Source organism: Pavona decussata, unplaced genomic scaffold (genome assembly GCF_977016875.1).
Source record: "Pavona decussata unplaced genomic scaffold, jaPavDecu1.1 SCAFFOLD_127, whole genome shotgun sequence".
Lineage (NCBI taxonomy): Eukaryota > Metazoa > Cnidaria > Anthozoa > Scleractinia > Agariciidae > Pavona > Pavona decussata.
The window spans coordinates 1520576-1546726 of NW_028145541.1; the positions used below are offsets into that span (position 1 = coordinate 1520576).

At 39.5% G+C, this 26151-nt stretch overlaps 4 protein-coding genes across 5 annotated transcripts in view; 2 read left to right on the forward strand and 2 right to left on the reverse strand.

The window, feature by feature from the left end:
• The first annotated feature begins 623 nt into the window (after positions 1 to 623).
• LOC146469137 (26S proteasome regulatory subunit 6B) lies at positions 624 to 5292 on the forward strand. Its single transcript, XM_085123788.1, has 7 exons — positions 624 to 732; positions 1690 to 1960; positions 2676 to 3194; positions 3776 to 3852; positions 4238 to 4406; positions 4764 to 4819; positions 5047 to 5292. Exons 1-7 carry the CDS (start codon positions 700 to 702, stop codon positions 5158 to 5160), a joined length of 1239 nt encoding a protein of 412 aa, XP_084979914.1. The 5' UTR covers positions 624 to 699; the 3' UTR covers positions 5161 to 5292.
• Positions 5293 to 6933: 1641 nt separating this feature from the next.
• LOC146469138 (GDP-fucose protein O-fucosyltransferase 4-like) lies at positions 6934 to 22893 on the forward strand. Of its 2 annotated transcripts, none has more exons than XM_085123790.1 (6): positions 6934 to 7051; positions 14615 to 14692; positions 15633 to 15737; positions 16291 to 16651; positions 20677 to 20796; positions 21194 to 22893. In XM_085123790.1, the coding sequence occupies exons 2-6, from the start codon at positions 14635 to 14637 to the stop codon at positions 22059 to 22061; spliced, it is 1512 nt and encodes a 503-aa protein (XP_084979916.1). In that variant the 5' UTR covers positions 6934 to 7051; positions 14615 to 14634; the 3' UTR covers positions 22062 to 22893. The 2 variants fall into 2 exon arrangements, with proteins under 2 accessions (XP_084979916.1, XP_084979917.1); XM_085123791.1 differs by lacking the exon at positions 6934 to 7051 and adding an exon at positions 9402 to 9426.
• LOC146469139 (beta-1,4-galactosyltransferase galt-1-like) lies at positions 10395 to 12434 on the reverse strand. The gene has a single exon (XM_085123687.1). The coding sequence runs from the start codon at positions 12193 to 12195 to the stop codon at positions 10741 to 10743; it is 1455 nt and encodes a 484-aa protein (XP_084979813.1). The 5' UTR covers positions 12196 to 12434; the 3' UTR covers positions 10395 to 10740.
• LOC146469140 (protein sel-1 homolog 3-like) overlaps positions 22751 to 26151 on the reverse strand; it is a 34787-nt gene continuing 31386 nt past the window's right edge. Inside the window, exons 21-24 of the mRNA XM_085123789.1 lie at positions 25384 to 25493; positions 24616 to 24740; positions 23927 to 24035; positions 22751 to 23511 (exon numbers count right to left, since the gene is read on the reverse strand). Of these exons, the coding sequence (XP_084979915.1) occupies positions 23449 to 23511; positions 23927 to 24035; positions 24616 to 24740; positions 25384 to 25493 (407 nt within the window). The 3' untranslated portion in view covers positions 22751 to 23448. The remainder of the gene's footprint in view (positions 23512 to 23926; positions 24036 to 24615; positions 24741 to 25383; positions 25494 to 26151) is intronic.

Here is a 26151-nt window from a genome sequence, read left to right on the forward strand (position 1 = left end):
GTGGAACCACCAGCCGCAGGCGAGTGGTTTCAGTGCCAAGTTTTGGACATTTTATGGCCTAAAATCCCCATATTTTGGCCCTCTGAATGTAAGCCCCACGAATTCGAATTCGAAACGCAAAGAAGGCCCTTATAATAGGCCCCTCCGAATATAAGTCCCTGAGGGCTTATACCCGGGGATTACCCTCAAATACAAAAACAAACAAAAGGAAATTACACATACAATATTTTATATATATAAAAGAACGATTCCGTACACTAGTCTTTGAGCGCTGACTATAAACTGGTATGAGTTTTACGGTATATCCGGCATTCAATATGCAATCAAGTTCATTGCTGTTACATTTAAAGCTGGCATATTCAGAGGGATTACGTCGTCACGAATTTCGCTGAGTCGTGAACACCCTAACATTACAATTTGCACATTGAAAATTGCTGCCCAAATTTCCCTCCATTTGCAAGCCAAGGCGATTTCAATTGAAACGCATATTTCCCTCCCATAATAAGCTCCCTCCAAATATAAGTCCCTGAAAAAAACGTCCTTTGGAAAATATAAGCCCTTAGGCTTATTTTACGCTCATGACCACCAAACCAACTCTTCCATGCGCATGTGCCCGTGCATAAATTATTTTTACGCCCGCATGTTTTGTCGTCAGCGGACCAGTAATCATCCGGGACCTCAATAACCAAGCAATCCAAGATGGAGGAAATAGGTATTTCTGTTCAAAGCCAGGTTAGTCTTTTCTTCTCGTCCTTTTACTTCATTCTCGTCGACTTATAAACTATCCGTTCAGGGAAATTTTAAAGCTTAGAAGCTGCTTTATTGAAATAGTTAAACAATCGAGTGTAGTTTTTATTGAAACACGACTTGTTCTCGTTGAGTTCCTTGTCAGTGAATAAATTTGCTTTGTCACGTTGTCATCGTTTGACAAAACATTCCTTGGAGAAAAGTTATATCCCATGCTTTTGGCCGAAACCATTGAGTTGAGTTAATGGGGTAATAAGTAAATTGATTTCTTCTTGGCTGACGTTTTCACCACCGGTCATGCTTTTATCATGGTTCAAAAGTGTTTCTCTCAAAGCCAATTGGTCAAATATTATTGAGATTTTTGCCCATTGAAAAAGTTTTCTGACTCTTTCACAGTAACTAAGTACTTCTTTTTAAAACCTTTTTGAAACAGGTTAAAGAGTTGGGATCTATGATAGCTATGAAAACATTTTAAACCAACCCAAGATGTGTGCTGCTAGTACTCCGGTAGTATTATTAATTAAAGACAGGAATGATGGATCAGATAATTAACTCTGCAGTGTTTGTTAAAGTGTTAAATTAACCCATGAGCTGTGAGACCAAACGGGATTAAGTTATAGGTGATTATGGTGGTAATTGCAGCAATGTGAATTTGAAGGGTACAAATGAATGTTATATGTTGTGCCACTATTTTCTTTGTCTTGTGCAGTCTCCCATTTCCTTACTAGGGTTAATGCTTGGTAGGAATTCTATGGGTTCACTTTGCACTTTGACATACATGTACACTACAGAGTTAATTAAAATCTGTTAATGAAAGGTGTTTGGAAAAAGATTTTACTGATCCAAGTATTATGTGAAAAACTTTGGATCCATATACTTGTTACCGGTTGGCTTAAATAGCAAAAGGACTGCACATTTTGTTTTCTTTTTTGTCCTGATTAGGATTCAAGCCGGCCAGTGACAGCTGCAAGCAGTTCCCTATCCACTATAGACCCAGATGTAGATGATCTTTACACAAAATACAAGAAGCTTCAAAAGCAGTTGGAGTTTTTAAAAGTCCAGGAAGAATACATCAAAGATGAACAGAAGAATCTCAAGAAGGAGCTTCTCCATGCCCAAGAAGAAGTCAAAAGAATCCAGTCTGTTCCTCTGGTTATTGGACAGTTTCTGGAGGCTGTGGATCAAAATACTGGAATTGTTGGTTCCACAACAGGTTAGGGATTATTATTGACCTTATTGTGGTCTTTTCAAATTTAGATATAGGCCAGATAATGAAAATCCATTGACACTGTTGGAGAGAGCAACCAATTAAAATGACCAAGTGAAAAGTTTAGAGCCAAATCAGGTAAAATAGTGACATTGTAGTCTTTTAATGTTAGAGAATTTGAAGTTTGTGTGGTGGTTGGCATTTGTTTTCTCTGCAATAGGCCAGCAGTTTCCCGCTGCTACACAAATGTTTGTAAAATTTTGCCGTCTTTACGAAAGTATCTCTGCTTTGTTAACAGGTATGACTCTCAAACTTGTTCATTTTACTAATTTTGGGTTGCTCTTTCTTGTACTGTCAATGGAGTTGTTTTGTTATTTTTTAAAGGAAAGCAACCTTCCCTTATCCTTAAAATTTTTAGGTAAATGGTTCGATACACAAAGACATCTTAAACTGCCATTTTACTAGGAGCCTTGACATATTTTGAATATACTTTTCACACAAAATTTGTGAGATGATTTTCTTTTTTTTGCAAAATGTTGAACACAATGTGTTTTTTCTAGAACATTTCCTAACCCCTCTTATTGAAAGTTTCTTAGTTTGAGGTGACCCTTCCCTTTTGAAATGCAGTGAACTTCTCTGGTAAAGGGGTGGTGTCTATGGAATTTTGGGGCATCGAAAATTCTCTTTTCGATTTTCTGAAGTATATTTTATTTGCCTCTAGGTTCCAACTACTACATTCGCATTCTCAGCACAATTGACAGAGAGCTGTTAAAACCAAGTGCATCAGTAGCACTTCACAAGCATTCGAATGCCCTGGTGGATGTCCTCCCTCCAGAAGCCGACAGCAGTATAGCTATGCTTACTGCTGATGAAAAGCCAAACGTCGCTTACGCTGACATTGGTGGAATGGACATTCAAAAACAAGAAATGCGAGAGGCAGTTGAGCTTCCTCTGACGCATTTTGAGCTTTACAAGCAAATTGGAATAGATCCTCCCAGGGGTGTTCTTATGTACGGGCCCCCTGGGTGCGGCAAAACCATGTTAGCAAAGGCAGTTGCCCATCACACCACAGCAGCTTTCATTCGTGTTGTGGGGTCGGAGTTTGTTCAAAAATATCTTGGGGAGGGACCAAGAATGGTCCGCGATGTCTTTCGTTTGGCCAAAGAAAATGCACCAGCTATAATATTCATTGATGAGATTGATGCTATTGCTACCAAGAGATTTGATGCACAGACTGGAGGTGAGGAAAGTGTGTCATGTAACCCTTTGTCTCTAGAGCAGTTTTGAAGTTGCTTTCCTCAGCAAATGCATTTCTTGAGAGTGAAAAAACAAAACAAAAAATTAAAAAGGCTTGTAAAACTAAAGAAAGGAACACTATGAGTCAAATGTACTTTTGAACTTCACAACAAGAGGATAAAATGAACAAAAATTCCATTTTTGGATAAAGATTGAGGTGAAACACAGTTACGATTCTGTTGTGAAAGTTTAAGCCATCAGAGGTTGAATAATATCACTGTAACAGAGTAAAGTGAAGAACAGACAGCAAGAAACCTGATGTAATCAGGGTTGAGGTGTTAAAGAGATTGTACTGTAGTCTAAAATGCTGAAACACAGAAACTCAGTCAAAGGATTCAAGTTAGCTTGAGGCAATTGAGTATTTGTGCCTCAAACATTGGAGCAAGAATTAGTCTGTCAAGCAAAATTTTAGTCAGTGTCTTGGTGTCCTTTGGATGCCTACTTTCGGCAGTTAAAATTTAAACTAGAAGATTGATAAAGGCAGGACATTTCTCACTAAATTTTACACATATAATTATTTATCAGCTGACAGAGAAGTACAAAGAATATTGCTAGAGCTGCTAAATCAGATGGATGGCTTTGATCAGAATGTTAATGTTAAGGTAAACAGCTAGTTGAGTTTTGTTCTTCCTGTAAGAAAGAAAATGTATTATTTTCAAGATGCCCTGTGCATATGTCTTTGGAATCCTGTAATTTGTTTAGACTCAGGGAAGACCCTCTATTCTCCCCCTATTCACGGCTTCTCACATATTTTATGGCTTTGCTCTTGAGCATTGATTTAAGTTAAAGAAAGACTTAGAGTGGTCCAAGCTTTCTTCAATTTTTATTTGCAATTAGCATTAGTCTTGTTCTAATCGACTTCATGATCTGTTGTCTTAGTTGTGACATGCTTTTTGATTTTTTTTTTTTAAAAACGGTAGTTTGTTTTGTAGTCTAATATACACATGCTGCAACATTCTAATCACAGTCTGTTTGTAAATCCAATAGGTGATCATGGCAACAAATCGTCATGACACACTTGACCCGGCTCTCCTCCGTCCAGGTCGTTTAGATCGCAAGATTGAGTTCCCCATGCCTGACAGAAGGCAAAAACGACTGATCTTCTCCACGATCACTGCCAAGATGAACCTGTCAGAAGAAGTCGATTTAGAAGATTGTATCCTTTCCTGTAAAATGCAGTAACTAGCCTTTACAAACTTGTCACTGTCTTGAACTAAGTCTTGTTTCCCACGGTTTACTTTTGCATACCAGTTTATAGAGTTAAATTTCTCTGGACAAGCTCTGTTCCAAGGGCCACTTACCTTAAAACAACCATCTCACGAATCCTGTTTTAGCCATTGCTAAGTGGCTAAGTGCTTATTCTTTTTCAACAGGGATTTTTTTTTTCATTAACATAATGTTTTGGTTATGGAATAGGAAGAAATAATAATAGTGAGAAAATGGCACAACTCAGGTTGTGCTCAGTAAAGTTGTTTTGGTAAAAAGATGGCATCCTTGACTGGATTGACATTAGATGTTGCAAGACCAGACAAGATCAGTGGTGCAGACATCAATGCCATTTGTCAAGAGGTAAACTATAATTATTTAGATAATTTACGGTAGTTTGTTTGCATTTCGTATTAATACTGTTGCTGATTGTTCATCATTAAAAAGCTTCAAAGGCACACATCCTTGTGTGACCACCACTTCTAATTGAAATCCATGTATTCCATGTACCTCTGTTTCCGAACAGTCCCACGGGGATTTACCATCAAATTTTTGCTTAGTTTGATGTTGTTGTTGTTTTTTTTTTTCAGGCTGGAATGCAGGCTGTAAGGGAAAACCGTTACGTGATCCTAGCGAAGGATTTTGAGAAAGGCTACAAAAACAATGTCAAGAAAGACGAGCAAGAGCATGAGTTTTATAAGTAGACTGGACAATGTACCAAGTGTCAATATTTCTGTGAATAAACACTGCTTATTGTATTGCATCTTTTACACTGATGTTCTGTTTGTAGATACCAAAATCTGCTTGTAGGTATTAAAACAAGATCATATGAATGACCCATGAGTTGGTTTTCACTGAAATGTCTAGTGTTCTAGCTTGGCAAAAACAGCAACGAAAAATGTTCAGATGTTTTTTTCTGATAATCTCGTCATTATAGATATATATATTTTTAGCCAAATTGTGCACATGAACAAAAGGTCTATCTTCATGGCTCTCTGCCGCAAAATATTTTGCAGCAGAGAGCCTCGAAGATAGATCTTTTGTTCACTTTTATTCACTGACCTAATGTGAGGGTCTGTATTGGTAAACACTGGTCAATTAACTTTTTGCAAAACAGAAGTATGTGACCAACTTGTGGCCAATATGAACCAAACGAACTAGTTCATTTTGCCAATAGCAAAGCAAATCTATTGCTAAGCGCACAAACTAAAAAATGGAAGTTTAGTGTATACATTTTGTGCCATTTTTAGAAGCTTTTTGTTATTCAGAAAAAGGTTTAATTAACTTTATGAGTAGTCCAGATTTATTCATCCAAACCACTCGCTTTTCATCGGGACTATTCTCCCACAGGTTTTCTCATTTACAAAAATAACAATTCTTGTGAACCAAGCTTGCTTAGTCCAAATGCAGAAGTGTTGTCCTCATTTTTTTCTTTTTAACATGTGAGTGCCTTTGTGGACTTTCAAGCACAGTAAAAAAAAAAAAAATATATATATATATATATATATATATATATGATATGCCAATATTACATTAGGGGAAAGATTCATGAAGGCAAACACAAAATTCCCAAAAAGCTTTTCCATAGGGAAAAAATTCTGTACAAAGTAACAAAGCAAAGAAATATCTTGCAGCCTATTGAATAAATAATAATAATAATAATAATAATAATAATAACAACAACAACAACAACAACAACAACAATAATGATAATAATAGAATGACTCGTACTGAGCTTTTGAGCCCGAAAATAATTCACCCAGAACAAATTTTTGCCCAGCCCTGTCATGCTCCGCTCAAAATAGTGAAACAATAAAGGTAAGTTGATTTTTGTTCACTATTAGCCAACAAGCTACTGGACATTACTAAAGTACTGTCGTTACTCATTTTGCTAAAATGAATTTAACTTACATTAACATTCGAAAAACAGTCTATAGCGGATATTTGCGCGAAATTTAACGAACAGAGTAGTGGTTTTGGTATTCTTTCGACTTTTTTGACAAGGTATTGGACGTATTGCGGTATTTGGCGATCTCTTTTGCGATATTGCGGTATTTGTCAATTTTTTTCTGCGGTATTGCGGTGTTCAGAACTCCCCAATGTCCCCCTCCTGGAACTATTTGAATTCTGAAGTTGAATGCAATGTAGTTTAATTTTGTACTAGTGCAATTTTTCTCCAGTTTTTTAGTATCCCTCCCTTTACCAGCGAAATGCAGATTCTAGGAGCCTGGTATTCCTGTGGCATTTACAACTGCTTTTACGTTTAAAATTACTTGATCATATACGTCAGGACTTTAGAAAAAGATATTGAATTCACATAACATAAATTGTTTGAAAGATAATTATTTCACATCAGAGCCTTTCGTTGGGGAGGAAAGATTGCGTGACGAGTCGGAAGAGCGTCTCTCAGCTGGCGAAAATCCGCACATTTTGCAATTGACCTACAGGAGACTGGTGGCTAGCAGAGGAACGCCTGGCAGAAATGTACGAGGAAAATTTTTTATTGAAAGTCAACGTTTCACGCATTCTTGGGGACACCATTTGTTTCTTGGTAATATCAATTCTTTGCACTGTCTGAAGTAATTGGATCGAAAGGTAAGCGAACTGTTTTCGTTTTTTACTTGTTTCGCCTTTGGTGAAACATCTCGCTCCATGACGATTCAGGATTGTGTCTAGCTCATGGCTATTTTACCACTTCCACTTAGGCCAATTGATCGCATGTTGATCGATGATGTAAGCTAATCTTCATAGCTCAGTAAGCTATTTACACTTTTCTGTTCGATGATTATTCTAAACCTTCGTTTGAGAATTTTTTGAGGAAAACCGGAACGGAAAATAAAGTCGAAATTTGACTATTACTCGAAGAAATAAGACTTCAAACTCATGGCAAATCATTGTGACTGTACACAGTATAAACAGTACACTACGTGTATCTGTAATTCATATATTTATCCTGTCTGGTTGATTTATACTTATAATTAAGATACCTGTTTGAAAGAAGCACTCGTCTAGAATTTTTGCGCATACCAAGTAAAAGCAAATCGAGAGATAGATTAAGATAGATAGTTTATTAAAACTTTTACAGCGCAGCCTACTAAGGCTGAATTGTGTAACATGCACAATGCAGAAATAAGTATATTACAATAAATATACAATAGGAATGGTAATACTAAATTATGGAATAGTAAAGAAAATGCCAAAAGTTGCTAATATTGAAATGTAAAAAGGTTTGTTATAACCTGAGAGAGCGTCGCTGTTTTGCTTGCTAAATTTTCTCTAAACATCCTGGAATCAAGTGATCTTGAGTTATTCAGTTTTTTGTTGTATAAAATTTCATCAATATTTTATGATTAAATTTCTTGTATAACATCTATTTTCCACATACATTTAAATAGCTTTTGTTTGATGTCCAACCCATAGCTTCCCCTTAGACCTTTGTTTGCCTGGCCTAATATTCAAGGGGTGAAAACCCCAAACCCTTATGTCCTGTGAGTGCCAGTGTACATTGTTCATATTTTTCTACTCTCATAAAAACTTTTCTGAAAAAAAGTGAAAATGAAAAAAACCACAAACTCCAAACTTAGAACCATCTTGTTCAGCACAGCAAACACCCGCTTTAAGTAATCAAACTGTCCAATAATATTAAACTCATTTGAACCCAAATGTCTGGGTTTGACTGAATTTGTAATTCAAACACAAATGAATCCAAAAAACTGTAAAGTAATATATCAAACATGAGGAAGAGTGTTAAAGCAAGAGTTCACAAAATTTTAGGATAAAATTTTAAGATTTCCAAACCTCCTTCACAGTAGTGATTTCCTTTGTTTTCTCTTCATGAATTATTAATGTGTTTGAGAAGGTTCAATGCCGTCGAGTGTTAAGTCCAAGCAAACATAAGGAAGTACACATTATCAAAGTTATGACCTGAAGAGTATATTGTAACTTTCATATCAATCACAAATACAATAACTGGCCAGGATTTATGTACCATCATTCACAGACATGGAGGTGAATAACATTATAAATTGACAAAGTAGTGGATAGCCAGCCCCTTCTAGTTGCTTAATGTTTCTGGCAAACTGGCATAAAACTTTAAACATGAGGTCAAGATCAGTACAGAGAAATGAATAGGAAATGCTATCAGGAGTTTGAGTAACCAATCAAAATGTGGAAAAACGCTATTCACTGGTTTAGTATAAATATGCTTATATTAATTATGTACTCATTTATCAATTATATGCTGGGGGTACCATTTCACCAATGCTAATAATACCAGGAATTGTGCATAGAACTCCCTTGAGCTATGTGACAACACAGTTAGGACAAGGGCCTACAAAACTTAGTGATACCTTAACTAGAGTATACTTGCGCAGCATGGAATTCTCACACTTCTTGATGTTAGGAAACCAGAGCAAGTACCAAAATAAAAACCAGGCAGGCAATAATTATTAATGTAGTACAAGGTCTTTAGGACTGTTTGAGTAACTGTGCTCAAACATTGAACAAGTCCACACTAAAACTTTCTGTCATTTGGCTTATTTCTACTCTTTTGTTCTTTCTGTTGTTCCGTCTGGGAATTTAACCCAGGCCACATTGGTGGGAGGTGAGTGCTCTCACCACTGCACCATACCTAATGCTGCTGTAGAGTTAATCATACTTTTAGACACTAATGATGATGTAGCCACAAAATAATCATTGTTTTTACCTGACAGTCTCCAGACAATGTTGTAGATTAGTATTCTGAATTTGAGAAACCACTTTTTGGCCCCCCAAAACTCTCCCTCTTCCTTCCCTCACTCCCCTGCCCCCACATGTGCTAATTATACTTTTTTTTCTTTATAACAAGAAAGGAAGGAAGTTATCAGTTTGGTGTTACTGCAGAGTGCATTGCTGGGAAGGGGAAATGGGGAAGGCAATATGAGAGAGAGAAACATGGGGATTCGTGGTGTAATAAATTACGTTAAAGTGCAGTGCAGTGGCGGATCCAGCGGGGTGGATCTGGGGGTCTGGACTTCCCTTCAAATCTTTGTTTTCAAATGTTCAAATGTATCCATACTACAAAGAAACAACATGCAGGCCCTTATATACTTTACCAGTAATGAATCTCCTTGAATTCCTTGCTTCTGGTATTTTACAGAAGTTGCCCTCAGTCGATACATTTATACTTTATCACTGACATTGACAGCGACAAAATTTTGTACAGTGTCAAACAAATCCTGTAGAGTTAAATACTGTTAAATATCTACTACTAATTGTGTTAAGAAGACAGAACACGAACTGGCATGAGCGAGGATAGAGCGCGCACATTTTGAGTTTCGTAAGCATGTTACGTGTACTTAGTTGCGTGTGCGAGATGTTTTTGGTTGAGACGTTTTTGAGGGATTTTTTGGTAAAGTTTAGTGCCAACCGCATTACCGTTTTTGAGGGTTTTTTTTGGGCCGATTACTGTGCCTTTTTGTAGAAGAGTTTTCAAACAGATTGTAACTTATGATTCACTCAGCTTGCCATCAGTTACTTTAACTGCATTTTGCCCAGTGGCCAGAGTGCATACCTTTCACCAAAGTCCATGGGGGAGGGGGGTACTCCTTATAATGGACTATACACAGACATTCCACCTGAAAGGGATACCTTTTTCAGGCTGGAGGTATATTACAGGATATAGATTTTCACTAGTTGAAGTATAGCAAAAGGTACGGAAAACTGTAATTTAGGTATTTTAGAGGGCCTGTCAAAATATCTTGAACAGACCCCATGAAAAGAGGTGCAGGTTTTCTACAGTATCATGAAAGGGTTACCTTTTCTGTCAAAGATGCTATACAAGAGTAAGGGTTGGAACCTCAAGATGGAGCCTCCCCATATAAAACTTTATTGAGTGTGAGCACTCACCCCCACCCCCCCCTCCCCACCCCATCCCTTCACTCGCCCACGGGTGCCAAAGTGGCGTGGGTTTGAAACAGGGACAAAATGTAATATGTGGCCTGAATTCTGTTGTGGTTTCCATTTTTTATTTGTGGTCTTCAACATTTCTGAAATATCTTGGGCTAAAATCCAAGAGCCATTCTAAAACTGTAAGAGTAACAATGAGACTTGCTACTTCTCAACCTTCAGTGCTGCGAGCAACAAATTTACTTTTTGGGGGACTTAAGGGTGTCAATACTATAACATGGGGAAGTTTTTAGGATGTTGAAGCAACATTCTTTTGTATTCCTATCCACGTTTCTCTTTTCTTTTCCCTCTTTTGTGCTGGGTTTTTTTTTTCTCAAAATGTTATGTATCACGTGACCTTATGCTAATCCAGAACGCCTCAAATTGTTCATTGTCTCATTAAACCTCATTTCCAACTCATCACGGTATTTTAGCATCGTGAGGTCCTGGTACGAGTCTGCGCAGTCCTCCTGTCCATCATTGCATTCAGCTTCGTCATAGTGAAACACGTAACCGAGACTCGGTTCCAGGTCACGTGCGGTGTAATAACTTTCCACGGGATTTGTGATAGCATTGAAATCTAAAGAAAAAACTTTGTCGAGATTTGCAATACATCTTGACAGCTGGTTGGTCGGAAATTTAGCCCTTGAAGTGAATCTTCGTGTAACAAGCCGAGTTCCTGAGTCGTTTATGGTTGTTTTTTCGGTGTAAAAAATAAAATTTTGAAAACAGTAACCGGCGGCATCCTCATCGTTTAAACTCTGAAAGATGTGGGAAGCTGTTTGATGTTGAAGTGGGACGATGAATTCGTCCAGACCGTTAAACGCAGTGTAATCGAACCGCTCCATGTTTCTGTACAGGCAGTCATTCAGAGCCGTAGTTTGTCCGTAATCTTGGATATTAGAAGCAATAAACCGAGGTAGTTTCCAAGGCAAAATACTCACTAAACCTCTTCCTTTATAGTAGCGGAGAATCTCGAGAGTTTTATTAGTGGCTTTTGAGTTGTAAAACGTGAAATGGGACACGCCTAGAATCTGGGACAGTTCTATGAATTCTACAAGCCTTGCAGGGGATATATCACCAGATATTGGAGGAACGCAAAGGCTATAAGTTTTCGCATTTACCCTGCGGTCAATAACATGTAAAGGAATTAATCTCGTGTTGTGAGGAGTCTGTTGATCTGCTTCTGGTGCAGTAGAAATGTTCACTGAACATAGCGTATAACTGTCGATTTGCTCAGACAAATCACACGAGGATATAAATCCCTGATAGGCGTAACCATGATTTTCTCCTAGTTCTTCAATTTCCACGATACTACTAAAGAATTCGAAGGTCTTCAAGTCCATGAAATGGCAATACATTTGCGTCATCTCACCATAGGCCGGCAAAATTGAAACAAGACGAATGAAAGCCTCTTCCTTGAATCTGAAGTCTAAGAACGCTGAGTAGATGACGTTTCCCGTTGGAAGCACGTGAAAGTTTAACTTTTCTGACTTATCACTGCGAATGTTCAAACAGCTGTCGTAACTTGAGTCGTACAGAGGAATGGAAATTTCCATTGCCTCTAAACTCCCTTTGCTGTCTTTCTCCGGCAAATGATTAGAAAATTCTTCCTCAAGAAGATTTTGAATTGTTGTTGGCTGCAGGCGATGGAATTCCGTGGATTTTGTGGTTGATAACACCAGGTTGTTGGCCGGCCGCTTTGAATGCGATATCAAGTCGAAAAGGAGAAAAAGCGATGGTACGAATATTATTCCCACTGCTAAGACAATCCATGAGTTCTTAAAGAGCCTGTTCATTTGTCTTCTTGACATAATTCGCTAAAGTAGAATAAGCATTAGAGGTGAATGTAAACAGGTCGTAGTGGCTGCTCTTACACTTTTAGAAAATACTCAAGGAAACTCGATTATATAAGATAGCATCTTTCACCAGCTGATACGAAATGCCGCTCGATATGTAAGGAAATTTCCGCTTTGAGAGGAGTCAATTTTCACCTGGTTAAATAAAAAAAGAGCAAAAGGTTAAAAACTAACATGCCCTTCGGCTATCTATTTTTTTTGGCGCACGGAAGCTTCACGAAGCGCTGACGAAGCCGCGGGGGCCAATAAAACGTTTATACACTTGTAAGCAAACATCTGGGCCGGTGTTATAACACGCTCATGCATAAAATGAGTTACGTAACATTGTTAAAAGTCTAACTATGGTTATCGAACTCGTTTTTGAAGAACATTTGATTGAGCTTTTTTTTCGATCCGCTTGTCAAGTCTGTCAAACCAACGACGTAGCTTGTAAACTACAAGTGCAAAAGTTTGAATCGGCCCTTGGTCTTATATTGACGTAGACTTGTAAACAATAAAATTGCTCTTTTTTATTGATTTCCACCTCCGATTCAGAGCTAAAGTCCGTGTGCTGATGAGGTCAGTCTGCCTGTTTCGTGTCAGAGGCACGCCTCGGTCCTGTATAAGGAATGTCTGCTCGAAAGAAAGACGTGAATAAAACGTCCCAGAAATTTGGATTGAATTGTCATAAAAAATAAATGTGTGGCGTGCTCTTTAGAGCCATGTCACTGACCTCGCACTTTCGTAACTCGGAAAATCAATTCCTTTTGTTTTCCAGTAGATAAAAAGGAAGCAAGCTGGGATTTTTGACAATTGAAATTTCGGAAAGCAAACATCAACTCGTAAATTCGCGGAAATGGATTCTGTTCCCTAAAATGTTCTTCAAGTTAAAACTTCATTGCAAGAAACAATTTGAGCGGTTTTAGTGTACGTAAATATTCCTTTTATTAAGTGACCCGATCTTGGGATTTGAAGTCATGTTTATTATGCATATTTTAGGCTTTGTTATGAGAATTTTTTTCATGCGATTTAATTCAAGCCAAACCACATGACAGAGTTTGAAAAATTGCGTTTGTCAGCTGAAAGGAAAGTTTACCTGAGCTAGAGATATTGATACCGCGCGCAATCATGAATCAATCTGCTTTCAACGTTCCAAGCATTTTTTGCAGTTCTTCATTTTTCTACAAGGTGAACAGAAGATTTTTCTTTTATTACAAACACAAAAGTGAAGATTGCGAGGGGGGATGTTCTTGTATTCTCTCAGTAAATATACGCACAAAAGAAATTTTTCGAACAAACCGCATCACATTTGAATGATCCCAAAATGATACGGATTTGTGGTTTACTGCCTCAAACTTTAGAAGGGCCATCTTGTAAAGGATATTAAACGCCGATATACTGCGGGTCGGTATTTTTCATTTGAATGGTTACTTATCAGTATTTTATATACAGAGTCACTGAAACGTTAGAACCACCTTGTACAGAACGGAACGGTACGAAATAGTAATACACAGCACCACAGGAAAGTATTACTCAGTAGCTTTCATTTGAATGGTCACACTTTAGGATTTAATCGACAGACACAAAACTTAGAACCACCTTCAACAGAAAAATAAACAGCACCACAGGGAAGTACTGCTCAGTAGCTTTCATTTGAATGGTCTCACTTAGGATTTCATCCACTGACTCAAAAGTTAGAATCACCTTGTACAGCATAATAAACAGCACCACAGGAAAGTACTGCTCAGTAGCTTTCATTTGAATGGTCACACTTTGGGATTTTATCCCTGGAACTCTTAATATGAAGAGCCATTGAAGGGTCGATTTCGGAGTTAAAGTCCCATTAACATCTGCGATAAATTATTTGCTTGTTCTTTGATCTTGACGCATCAACGTTTGCTGATAACATGCCTTCGCTCATTTAACCCACAAAGAATGTTTGTGAGCGTCTTTATGAGTTTTAAAACGGTCTAGCAATCAGGAGGGAGGGGGCGGCAGGGATGGCGCAGTGGTGAGAGCACTCGCCTCCCACCAATGTGGCCCAGGTTCGATTCCCGGTCTTGGCGTCATATGTGGGTTGAGTTTGTCGTTGGTTCTCGTCCTTGCTCCGAGGGTTTTTCTCCATGTTCTCCGGTTTTCCTTCCTCCGCAATACCCAATACCAAATTCCACCTGGACTGTTACCCGTGAGGGTCACCCTGATTAACCTCAAGTTAGCTTGGTGCATGTTATTGATTATTTATTTAGCGAGATACGCAACAGACGCGCAAGCTTGCTGCAATAACAAACCGAGTGAAAAAACGTTTCATATTCTTGAAAACCGATGACAGACAAAAAGTTATGTTGTACTTTATATATATATTTGTTGCATTTATGTTCTGTTGGTTTCATTTCAGATTTGATTGATTGATTGATTATGATGGCCGTGAATAGAACTGTGATAAGGATCAATGCTATCTTTGTTTCCGTTTGTGGTAAGCAGTGATTCTTGTATCAAATTCCCAACAATGATTAGTGCATAATTTCTTTTAGCAAGTTATATAATGCCAGTTGTAGCGACTTAGATGTCAGTTGCTAGAAATTCCCAGTCGTTCATCGAAGTTGCTTGGCATGTAAGCCGGTCATTTTTTGGAATGAACACTGATGAGCGCGGAATGCAAGGCACCATGGGAAGACGAAAGACCAGAGAGGTGTCTGGGTACGAGGCAGGAATGAACAAACATTTCCGAAAATGGGCGTCAACGTTCACATCCGAGAATTCAATTCCATTTTTTCCAACTAATTCAGTATAATGGAATAGTTACCACTCTGCTCTCTCATGACACGGCCATGGCAAGGGCTATTTACGCTGAAACCCCGCCGTTTGTCAACGCGTAACATATTTTGGCCCACAGCAAAGTTGTGCAGCCATCGTTTTACCTGCAAAGCCCATTAATTCGACTGCACCATTATTTATTGGAAAAATTTTGTGGCCGGTCAGTCGTTGGCGAAAAAACGTAATTTAAGAAACAAACAAGCAAAAACGAAGAAGGAAAAAAATTCCCCAATCTGCCAAAACATAGACTGCTTGCAGTTTGTCTGTTTCTCTCTCAAATTTTCTGCTGTGGCATTGGAAAATTAACGGGGAGAGAAAACTAAGACGTGGAGGATTAGGACCAGACGAGGGAGGGGCGCGCGCCCCAATCCCTTCTCTTTCAAACCCTTAGCTTTCGTGATCGTGCTCTGCTGGTTTGATACTCGGCTTAGCCTGAAAGAAAAGGTGGACTGTGCGTGGTCAAGCCAAAACAAGGTTCGTCCAGATCTGGCGTGGAGCTCTTGCAGTCTGGCTCTGGGGTCATTATATGACGTTTTTGTTTTCAATCTGAACACCCTCTAAGGTGTACACATTTTCTAATGATCTCGTTATTCTTTTAGTTTTGGTTTCCATGGGAACATGTGAAACGACAGCGAAAGGAGACGAAAATACCAGTCAATCACATTGCTCAGCGGCTGACGGGAAGTGTTCCCCGGATGAAAAGGGTGAGTTTGATTGGCAGATGCATGGCCCATAAAAATATCATTGTTTTAAGTTAGCGTGTATGTCATAGTTGAGTTCCTTCGAAGTACAAGCCGAGTATTTGTCGGAAGAATGTTTGATATTTAAGCATTTGTTCGCATATTTAACAAAAGGGAGTGGGATTCAAGCTTAATGTAGCTACCATCTCCGTTTTGAAGAACTAATGTTAATAGCACACATAAACGCATGAAAGCGTGAACAAATAGTAAGCCCAGAGCTCGCCCGAAAATTTAAAAACAAAACAAAACAAAACAAAAAAGAAAGAAATTACCCAATCTCCTTTCGCGTCGTGGAAGGTTAAGTGGGATTTAAAAACCAGAAAGCGCCAGCGTGGAAAGTGGCCGCGTCAAAGTAATTAATCTGCTTGAAGTCTGTAGGCTGTGCCATCTTCTTGCGAGAATTATCTTGTTTACGCTTAATTTGTGTACTGGTTTGTAGTCTAAGCTGCTTGTCATTTACAATACAATTTAGATAAAACATATGAAATACATTTCCCGCGCCTTTCGATATTTTCAGCCGGTCTTCATGACGACGTCGGAACATCAACAGAGCATGCGCACAAATCACGGTACACCAAAAACTCAGTTCCATTGATTCCTGAGGGAACAAAACCCATCCTAATATGGTGGACTAAGGATCTATTTCCGCATAACCGCAATCAAAACAATCACTTGATCACGTGCGAGAAAGGCTCGTGCATTACGTCCATTGATCGCGGGCTCAAAAATGACCCCGCCACACGAGCGTTTGTCTTTTACGGCACGGACTTACGCGCTGATGACTTACCGCTGCCACGAAGGCCTTGGGACGAGTGGGCCTTATTTCACGAGGAGTCGCCAAAGAACAACTGGATGTTGACCTTTGAGGACGCACTGAGGTAAGTATGGCGACGGAATCATTATAAGTGTTCAGTAAGACGTTTGTGGGTTAGTTTTATGATGAGGATTTTTGATTTGGGGAGGTTTTGTGGCATCCGGAACCCCCACCTTCCGATAACGGTAAATTGAATCCTGAATAAAAGTTGAAGGCAAAAAAAGCGTTAAACGGTGAACTTGTTGAATTGACGTTGGATCTAATTAATTCTGTCTGAGATTACAGAGCTATTTTTGCGCGGTTTATGACAATGCGGGAAGGCAGATCTTAGCAATGGCTATTGGAATCCAAGCAGAAAGTTGGGGAGGTAACCATGCATTTTTTGGAGATAATGAGCCATCAATATTATACCGTTATGAGACAATTTTCGCGCGCTTGCTTTGTTCGCTCGCGCTCTACTATCCCTGAGAAAAATAATGGACTCCTCGTAGTCGAACAGGCAATGGGCTTTTTTTGAAGGGGGGAGGGGGGGGGGGGTGGACGGGTCTTACTATCCGAAGGATTTTAGTGTCTGAGATTCGAGAGCTTTTTTCCGGAATTTAGCCCGTTCATGTTAATAAAGAAAAATGCTAGTTCAGGCTGTTAAAAACACGCGACCAGTGTTTTCTCAATACGGACCGAACAAATAGGGAGCTCAAGCAACGACGACGGCGACGGCGACGGCAACGATAACGTCGCAAAACAATAGGTTTAATGAGGAAAACAATCGCTCTGCACGTGCGTTTTACGTTTTGGTACATTTCTTTGCCGTCCTCTGCCGAACAACAACGTGAAATGACCACATTTAAAGTGCCCATATCGGAATTTTTTTTATTTTCTTATCTGAATCTAAACATCACCCTAAGACCTTCAGTGAAAAATTTTTTCGATTTGCAGAAAACGCGAATTTTTTATGAATTTTATAAGACGTTCAAATTTGCCGCCATTTTGGCCCACCATTCGCATTAGTCTCCTCTCGGTTTAGCAAGAGCTGTGACGTAGATTCAGGAACACGTGACTTCAGCCTTTCTCTGGATCTCACTGAAAACAAGTCGCGGTATTTCTGCATGTTTCTCGAAAATGCCGGAAAGATGTGTTGCAGCGAGATGTGGAAACATCAGAGACGAAGCGAATGGAATAAGCATGCACAGGATTCCTTTCTTCGGCACCACATGCCCGCAAAGACTGAGGAGGCGAAAGAAATGGATCGATTTTATGCTGGAGCGGAGGAAGATGTGGACGCGCGCCTGGAAAGACCTCGTCCTTGTGCTCGATGCACTTAAATGACGAGGATTTCACAAGGCTGATGAATTCAGGTTTAAACTTAAAACGTGAACTGAAGTAAGATGACATCGCGTTTGTGTTTATCCTTTAAAACAGCTAAGCGAAAGGAAGACGAAGACCAAGAGCCACCTTCGAAGAGGAGCAGGGAAAAGCGAATGGTAAGCTTTCGATACTGAATATTCACACCCGCTTGTGACATTCTAAGCGTTTTAACCTTCTGAGGTTTATACTTTATTATTAGTTTGACCTCACTGTTAACTCAGTCGCAAGTTTTATAAAATATGGCGTAATTGTTTTGGTATTTATTCTCATAGATCGTGAGATCCGCGAAGTTTCGTTGAGACCAAGCTCTCAAAAAATACTAGCACAAATGCTACCACTGATGTAAATAGATCGATGCGAGAACAGTCGCACTCGGCGAACACAGAAAACATTGTAAACCACGATGTAGATAAGGTAGATAAACTGCAGAAGAGAATTCAACGAGCTCAAACAAATATTGTACACAAATGTGTTGCAGAATTCTGCAAACAATAAAAATGTTGAAAAGTATAACAGCGTTATCTCTGAAAACCCAACCACCACAACGGGGGTTCAAAATAAAAAAGGGCGCAAAACAAATAACAAGCGCAAAGAGCGCAGAAAAAAAATTGGCTAAAAAACGGATTGAGACACAAAGAGAAAAACACGAGAAATTCATGAAGAATTTTTCAAACAAACAACTTAGCGACAGGCTGTTAACGTTATTTCTAAAGGGCTCAAATTTGTCCCGACACCGGTGACAGACAGGAATTACATTAGACGCCAACTCTTGTTAGACTTCGAACATTTCGCAAGACGTATGCGCCTAAAAGATACCATGGATTTCGTAAACTGTGGGACAGTGACAAAAAGGAAATTAACCTGTTCATTTGACAAGCTAACAACTTCCATCCTCAATTAAATTTACGGCCGAAATTTCAGAGAACGAGACAAGCTATTATTATCACAGTTCAACACGTGTCCTTCCTGTAGTTCCGCGAGAACAATGTCGCTAGTCAGCGCTTCCCAATTGCCATCGAGTTTCCTTGCAGCAGTAGCACTCGCTGATATTTGCTAGCAGATCACGGCTACAGTTACCACAAGTACATCTACATGGAAAATAATTCGTTCGAATGTACGTGAGTACTTGGCCATAGTTTTGACAGATGATAATGAAGAGCGCGTATGCAAAATGCAAGGTGAGAACTTTACCATCCACTAACACGCACTCTATTCTCCAAGCGTTTCGTTAAATCTTCCTCGAGTCGTCGCTTCTCCTCTTGTTCCTTGCGATATCTTTTTAGCCATTCTTCGTCTGCTATCGGCTCGTCCGCGTACGTTTCGAGTGTGTCATCATCTTCACACGTATTACTTGTTTCGTGGACGCCATTTATCGCCTCGACTTCGACGCTTTCAAACTCGTCCTAGCTGCTTTCTTCAGCAGTTTGCTCACTTTCTGTGTCAGATAAGTTTTCTGCCATGGAATATACTTATTTGGAGCTAAGTTTTTCCTTCCTACCGGTGAATCTGACGATTTTCTTTCTGCCGCGAATGTACTTTACTGAAGGTCAAGTGAGTGCATAGACTCGAGAGTTCCTGAATGTACGTCACAGACCATGTCACGTGGCCCTATTGTGAGCCCGTCGGCATTCTCATCAGCGGGGCGGGTGGACCGCAATAAAATAGGATTTTAAAGATTTGTAAAATTCATAAAAAATTCGCGTTTCATGCAAATCGAAAATTTTTTTCGCCGACGTTCTTCGCGTGATGTAAAGATTTAGTTGAGAAAATAAAAAAAAATTCCGTTATGGGCACTTTAAGGTTTTGTGGAGAACGTGAACGCACGACGGTAAATTTTTCATTTTCTTTCTTAAGGTGATTCCACCGAAAAAGAAGGAGTATTTAAAATTGTCTAAGACTTGGTCCAGTTCATGACTATGTTATGAGCATTACAAAAATGAAATAAAAAATGGGGGTCACCGTGCTCGTTTTTGTGCAACCTGGATGACCATTATAGTAAATGGATGACCCGCGAGGTTTATATTAGGAACGCTAGTAATCAGAAAAGGGAACTATCATTTCTAGAAAAATTAATTTCTTGCATTAAAACACCGAAGCAGTTCAACAAAATTTACTTTAATCTTACACAACAAACTATTTTAATTGAACTGGAATAAAGATTATGAAAGAAATTAAAGATTTTGCTGCGTGTGCACGTAAGCAGCACTACTTAAATACGTGCTTTTTAAAGCATTCAAATAAAAATATCTCAAAGTGGAGTATTAAACTTTTCTTTAAATCGCGATATATAGTGGTCAACCGTATGACATTTAAATTGATGCATTAAAAAATGGGGGTCACCGTGCTCGTTTAGAAGAAAAAGACCATTTATCTTCCTGCCGAGCTTAGCCTCAAGGAAATCCCGTAATGTTGTGCGTGCGCGCGCTCGTGCACGCGCTAAATGACGCGAAAAATTATGCGCAGCAAGGATGCGCAATGCAATTCGATGGAATCACCTTAACTTGTACGCCACTCCTACCAATTTGTTTCCTGATAGTTCGCCATTTTTTGTAAAAGTTGAGCGAGTTGAAATAATCGCGAAGTAACACAAATGAAATAAAGATATATTTTCGGCTGACGTTTTCGTTGCCGTTGCCGTCGTCGTTGCTTAAGCTCCCTAATGTCAGTTCTGTGTAGATTGGAATACTGAACGGCCTTTGAAGTATTTTTGTTTTTGTTTTTCAGTTTATTTAATCACACAGCAACATTTCGCCGTGAGTCAGACTATCCTTTATCCACTCACTACATCAAAGATCTCAGCGACTGGACGAAAACGCCCGCGGTACCAATCGAGGAGAAAAACAGGTCAGGGATGTGCAGTTGTTCTACTCCCCGCCTAATTTCGTTTCCAGTCTTCTTGTAATTTGTTTGTCGAACTCACTGCTGACAGACATACCTTGAACCTGTTGACTTTTAGTCGGGCCAAAGACAAACGCGAGTCGACCAAAGAATTGTGCATGAATTTGCTTGCAGACTTGAGTTGAATGGGCGAACAAAAGTCATCTAAATGTGGATTTCCACTGTCGCGTAACTAGACTGCAAACAGTCTCCGCTGAGTCTCTCTGTTGCTCGAAAATCCGTGGGGAAGAACTAAAAAAAAAAACCCAAAACGTGATCGCTTAGTATTCTGCGTTGTTCCCCGCGTATTTTCGAGTTTGATGCGGGTTTTAGAACTGATATGAAACTTCTGTAATTTTTTTAGATTGCAAAAGGACAAGGGTTTAGCCCCTGTTGTCTATGTACAAAGCGATTGTCACACTCCGTCTGACCGAGAGAGGTACGTGAAGGAACTAATGCAATACATGGATGTTGACTCCTACGGACGCTGCCTTAATAACCGTAAAATACCTGAAGAGATTGACGGCTTTCTTAAGCTTCAAAGTCCAGCATATTACAAGTTTCTTTCTCAGTATAAATTCAACATCGCGTTTGAGAACGCTGTGTGTAATGATTACATGACGGAAAAGCTCTTTCGTCCGTTTGAGGTGGGAGCTGTTCCCATTGTTATGGGATCGCCCGTCTCGAAAGACTGGATGCCGAATGAGAAATCTGGGATATTTGTGAACGACTTTAAACACCCGAAAGACCTTGCAGAGTTTATAAAATACCTCAATTCCAATGACACGGAATACGCCGAGTATATGAAGTACAAAGACCCCAATCATATAACGAACGAATTTCTTCACAAGATGGTGGACGAACGACCGTGGCGTGTTTTAGGAGAGTGGGACAAAGTCAACTTCGGTCATCGTATGTATGCTCATTTTGAATGTCATGTTTGCGACCGCGTTATTGAGCGACAAGAAGCACTGCGGGCTCATAAGCTGGATCCAGAGAAAAATCCACCCCCTCTCCCTAGGGTGGCAAAGAAGGACCATCTGGAATGCCCTGAGCCGACTGTTTCTATAGCAACAAAGGAGCGAGTGAACAAGAGTGTGAATTACTGGGAGGGGTTTTATGAAGCTCGAGCGCTGAAATTGATGCTACTGGCTGGGGAATCGGATACCACTAAATTTCAATCGAAATACTTAAAACGTTTAACAGACAAGTATGATAAATGGGTACATTAGTTTAAAAGAAATATAAAATCGTGAATATGGACCACAGCTTACAGAAGAAATTGCTACCTTTTGCCCCTTTATGAGGATTAACTACAATTACAAATACTACAGAAAGATTTTGCCCCAGGCCTCTCTGAAAAGGACGTGAGAGACGTTTCCCAGACTCATTAATAATTCATGAAGAGAAAACAAAGGAAACTAGTACCGTGTAGGAGGTTTGGAAATGTGGTCTTGATTATTATAAAATTTGGTGAACTTTTGCTTTGATTTTCTCCAAGAATTATGCTTTGAGAAGCTATATCAAACACTAGAAATCTGAGGATTTCATCTTATTTCCAAACACGTCGAAGTTGGTTTAAAAAAAAAAAACGCGACTTCGGCTCGTTTTTTCAGTCCACTTTTCTGTATTCTAGTTCGAAATTGGATGAAACACTCCTCTGTGTGTTTGATATATTACTTACAAAATGAACTGCTAAACGTGACCTTCTGCTAGCAACGTTTATTAAATTCTCTTTCACCCATTTTTTGAAATCTTTCCAACGATCCTTACAATCAAATCTGTTGGACAGGATTTCTTCACTTAAAGACTACTTAGGGTTTAGACTTACTTAGGGTTTATATTTCAATTACATATATTTAAGCTTTACTTTTACAGAGTTTACAAGAGATTGTCACAAATATCAACAAACGGAAGTCGCAACATATTAAAATTTACAGATTTATTTGGTTTACGAGTTACACTGAGTTTCTGCTGTCATGTTTACTTGAAAATATTTCTTTGGCCAACAAGTCATTTGAGTGTTTCTAAAAAATTCGCAGCTTAATAAAGTGTAGGGAATCTTTTGAATTTGCTAGATATTACCAACCGCAGCTATTAAAGGGGCACTGTCACGGCGATTTTGCTGTATTTTGGTCAAAACCGCTGAAATATTTTACAAATAATCTGGTTTGTAACACGCAGTTGCTCTTACAACACCGAGAAGAAAATATTAAGGGTTTTCTCCCAGGAAGAACGAACTATAATCAGTTTTCACCGACTTCTCCAAAATACACAGGAAGAACTTGAAAAAGTTGGCCAACGTTTTCAAGTTGCAATCCACTTCCATCCTAGCCATGCGCAGCGAAGTATAATTAATAGTAGTTTCTGTGCACTAGCAGGGTTATTGTTAACAAACTCAATCATGATTTTAACGATTCCCTTGAAATAAATACGGTTTTGGCCATCCATAGTGACACTAAAAATAGGTTACACTGCCCCTTAAATTCTAAAGTATGCACAGTGTTTAGATAGACAAACCCAAAGACTCCTACAACAGTACAGAGTTCAGTTTTTTGATCGTCAATAGATGTTATCGTACGAGTTATCCAAGCATCTGACCGTTTGAGTCCAATGTTGTTAAAGAAAAAAACACCAGAATGTAAACAGGCCGACGATGAAAGTCAACAGCACTGCACCAGCCTGGAACCAAAAGATAACTGAATCAGAACGTGAAGGTTTATTTCATGTCTGCTCTTTGTACATCAATTAAAGGGACGTGATTGGCCGAGCAGACAACTATCATCAGTGGCAAAATGATTCTTTTTATCTTGAACATCACCGTTCGACTCGTGTCAAATATTTTGGGCAGAAACGAGTGAGCGGGATGCAAAATGGCGCTGGAATGACAAGTAAAAATCCGGCCTTCTGATTGGCCCATTTTGATCACGTGACCCTTCCACGTCATGCTACGCTTCTCTGATTGGCTACGGACCATATCGATATCGCACTGATTGCTCAGATGGAGTAAAGAAACTCAACACTTTTTGACACAGACGTTAAGAGAGTTTGACACATTTCCTGAGTCTACGTAGATTTAGTTTTCAAAACCGCACACCTGAGCAACAACAGTGTTCTTTTGCCAGAAGACCTTGAGCTTCACTCTCACAACACCAAATGCACATGGAAGGAAAGATTCGTTGTTGTTTTCCTGAGCATCTCGGCATCTAGATTGAAAAAAAAGCAAGAAAACGGGTGAAAAGGAAGGACAAAAGTAAGTTTCTACAGTCCTTGGGATAAACGACTTAATCGAACCGAAGTACTCAAAGAGTTTCCGATTTCTATCGTCCAATAAGAAATAGCACGAGTGCTCTCAAAGTTGCCACGAAAAAAACTGAAGACGTTACGATTCCTATAATGAACTAGTCAAAAATAGCACGAGCAAGCACGAGCGCTTCGAAAGTTCGCACGAGGGTATCCGAAGGGTTCCGATTTCTACCGCAACATCGGAAATGGCACCACTACCCCGAAAGCTGTTATGTTAGTTGTTTACGTGTACAGATTTTGCTTACAGTTGGCTCGGTGTACTTTATCGCAGCAACAAAATGTAGGTAAGACTTGCACACGGAATATTCTTTAGCGGGAGCCGCAACAAGAGAAAGTTCGGTTAAATGTAGGTGCGATATGCAGAAACAAAAAGTCGTGTTACGAAAATAGCGTGAGCAAATTGCATACACACAGCTAACTTTATGTTATGTTAATACCTTTCAAACAACACGAATAATGGTCCTCAAAACAGCAACTTACTTTTTATAAAGCGAAGCGGCAAACGTAAGGTTTCCTTGCAAGATGTGATCTTTCTCAACGTTATTCCAATGTATTCCATGCAGAGAGTAGTTGTACTCAACCATGTAAGCTAGGTTATATATCGCCTGCAATTTAAAACAAAATCAATAAGCAATATTAATGTCCTAAAAGCTAAACCCAAGTAAACGCATCTGGCATCTAGCCAATGGCAATGAATGAAATAACCTAATGAACCAATCAGAAGTCGAGGGAGTAACATGCAACCGATACAATGCGCGGGAAAACGCGCATCTGGTAACAAGCGCAGGCAAACGTAAAACCTCTAAAAAGCGCGGGAAAATGTGAAGCTGGTGAAAAGTAGGGGAAAACGCGGAACTATTATCAAGCGCGGAAAAACAAGTAACCAATCTCTTTCTAGTTTGGCATTGCTTCTGTCTGGGAAGGATAATGCCGAGGTTAGGTACATCGCAGCAAATCAATCAGTAAACATAAAGTTGATTATTGCTGCTAACCTAACACTGGGCCGCGGGAAAATGTGCAACTGGTGAAAAGTAGGGGAAAACATGCAACTATTTCCAAGCGGGAAAACAAGTAACCAATCTCTAGATGGTTTAAAAATCTAAACCTCTGCCGCTTCGCAGTTAAGGGACCCGCGATCCTTGCTCCTTTCCACTCCTGTTACGCTATCTTCTCCCACAAAACATTTTGAACAACTACATGTCCTATAGGACGCTCCCAATAAATATTGCAGCAACATAGTAACCTTACCTGTGGAAGGCCATTTTTAGCTGCGGCTTCTGCGTACATCTCAGCAGCGAATGTGATGTTCTGGGGGACAGTTTTTCCATACCAGTGATTATCTCCCACTTTCACCATAGCTGACAGACATTAACAGAAAAGTACGTTTGATAAAGTAAATCACTTTATTTAAGTGTCAATGCGCGGAGCACTAATTGGGGATACTTCCCAGATCGAATTGAAATTTAGAAATGTTGGTTTTTGAGGAGAGGGAAAAACCGGAGTACCCGGAGAAAAACGTCTTGGAGCAAGGACGAGAACCAACAACAAACTCGACCCACATATGACGCCGGGTCGAGAAATCGAACCCGAGCCACATTGGTGGGAGGCGAGTGCTCTCACCACTGCGTCATCCCTGCTTTCCCTGATCAACAGTGTCTGATGATAACCGTTATTTAAATTTGCAGTAGCCAGCGTGACAAGTGTAGGAAGGGAAGGGAGGGTGGGAATAAGTCTTCCCCCCCCCCCTCCCCCATCATTTGTCGGGAATTGGCCGCCATTTTGAGTTCGCGCAAACACGGCAGAAATTAAAGTTTCTGTATGGGAATCCGATTATAATTTCCGTATGAATCCATTTTGAAATCATATTAAGGCTCGGTAAACTGAAGACAGCTGGCCAACGATTTTTACTACCTCTAGACGGGTCAGGAGTCACATAGTGAACTTGAAACTTGCAACGCGAACACGCAATTTGTCGTTTGATAGACAAAATCTTTTGCTAAGTTCACTTTAAGTCAT

Excerpts from the sequence above, each read along its gene's own strand:
- LOC146469137 (XM_085123788.1), top strand. The coding sequence starts at position 700 with ATGGAGGAAATAGGTATTTCTGTTCAAAGCCAG. Across the intron at positions 4,407-4,763 it reads AGAAGTCGATTTAGAAGATT|ATGTTGCAAGACCAGACAAG; the intron begins GTATCCTTTCCT and ends GATTGACATTAG. Across the intron at positions 4,820-5,046 it reads TCAATGCCATTTGTCAAGAG|GCTGGAATGCAGGCTGTAAG; the intron begins GTAAACTATAAT and ends TTTTTTTTTCAG.
- LOC146469139 (XM_085123687.1), bottom strand. The coding sequence starts at position 12,195 with ATGTCAAGAAGACAAATGAACAGGCTCTTTAAGAACTCATGGATTGTC.
- LOC146469138 (XM_085123790.1), top strand. The coding sequence starts at position 14,635 with ATGATGGCCGTGAATAGAACTGTGATAAGGATCAATGCTATCTTTGTT. Across the intron at positions 16,652-20,676 it reads ACCTTTGAGGACGCACTGAG|TTTATTTAATCACACAGCAA; the intron begins GTAAGTATGGCG and ends TTTGTTTTTCAG. Across the intron at positions 20,797-21,193 it reads CCAATCGAGGAGAAAAACAG|ATTGCAAAAGGACAAGGGTT; the intron begins GTCAGGGATGTG and ends TAATTTTTTTAG.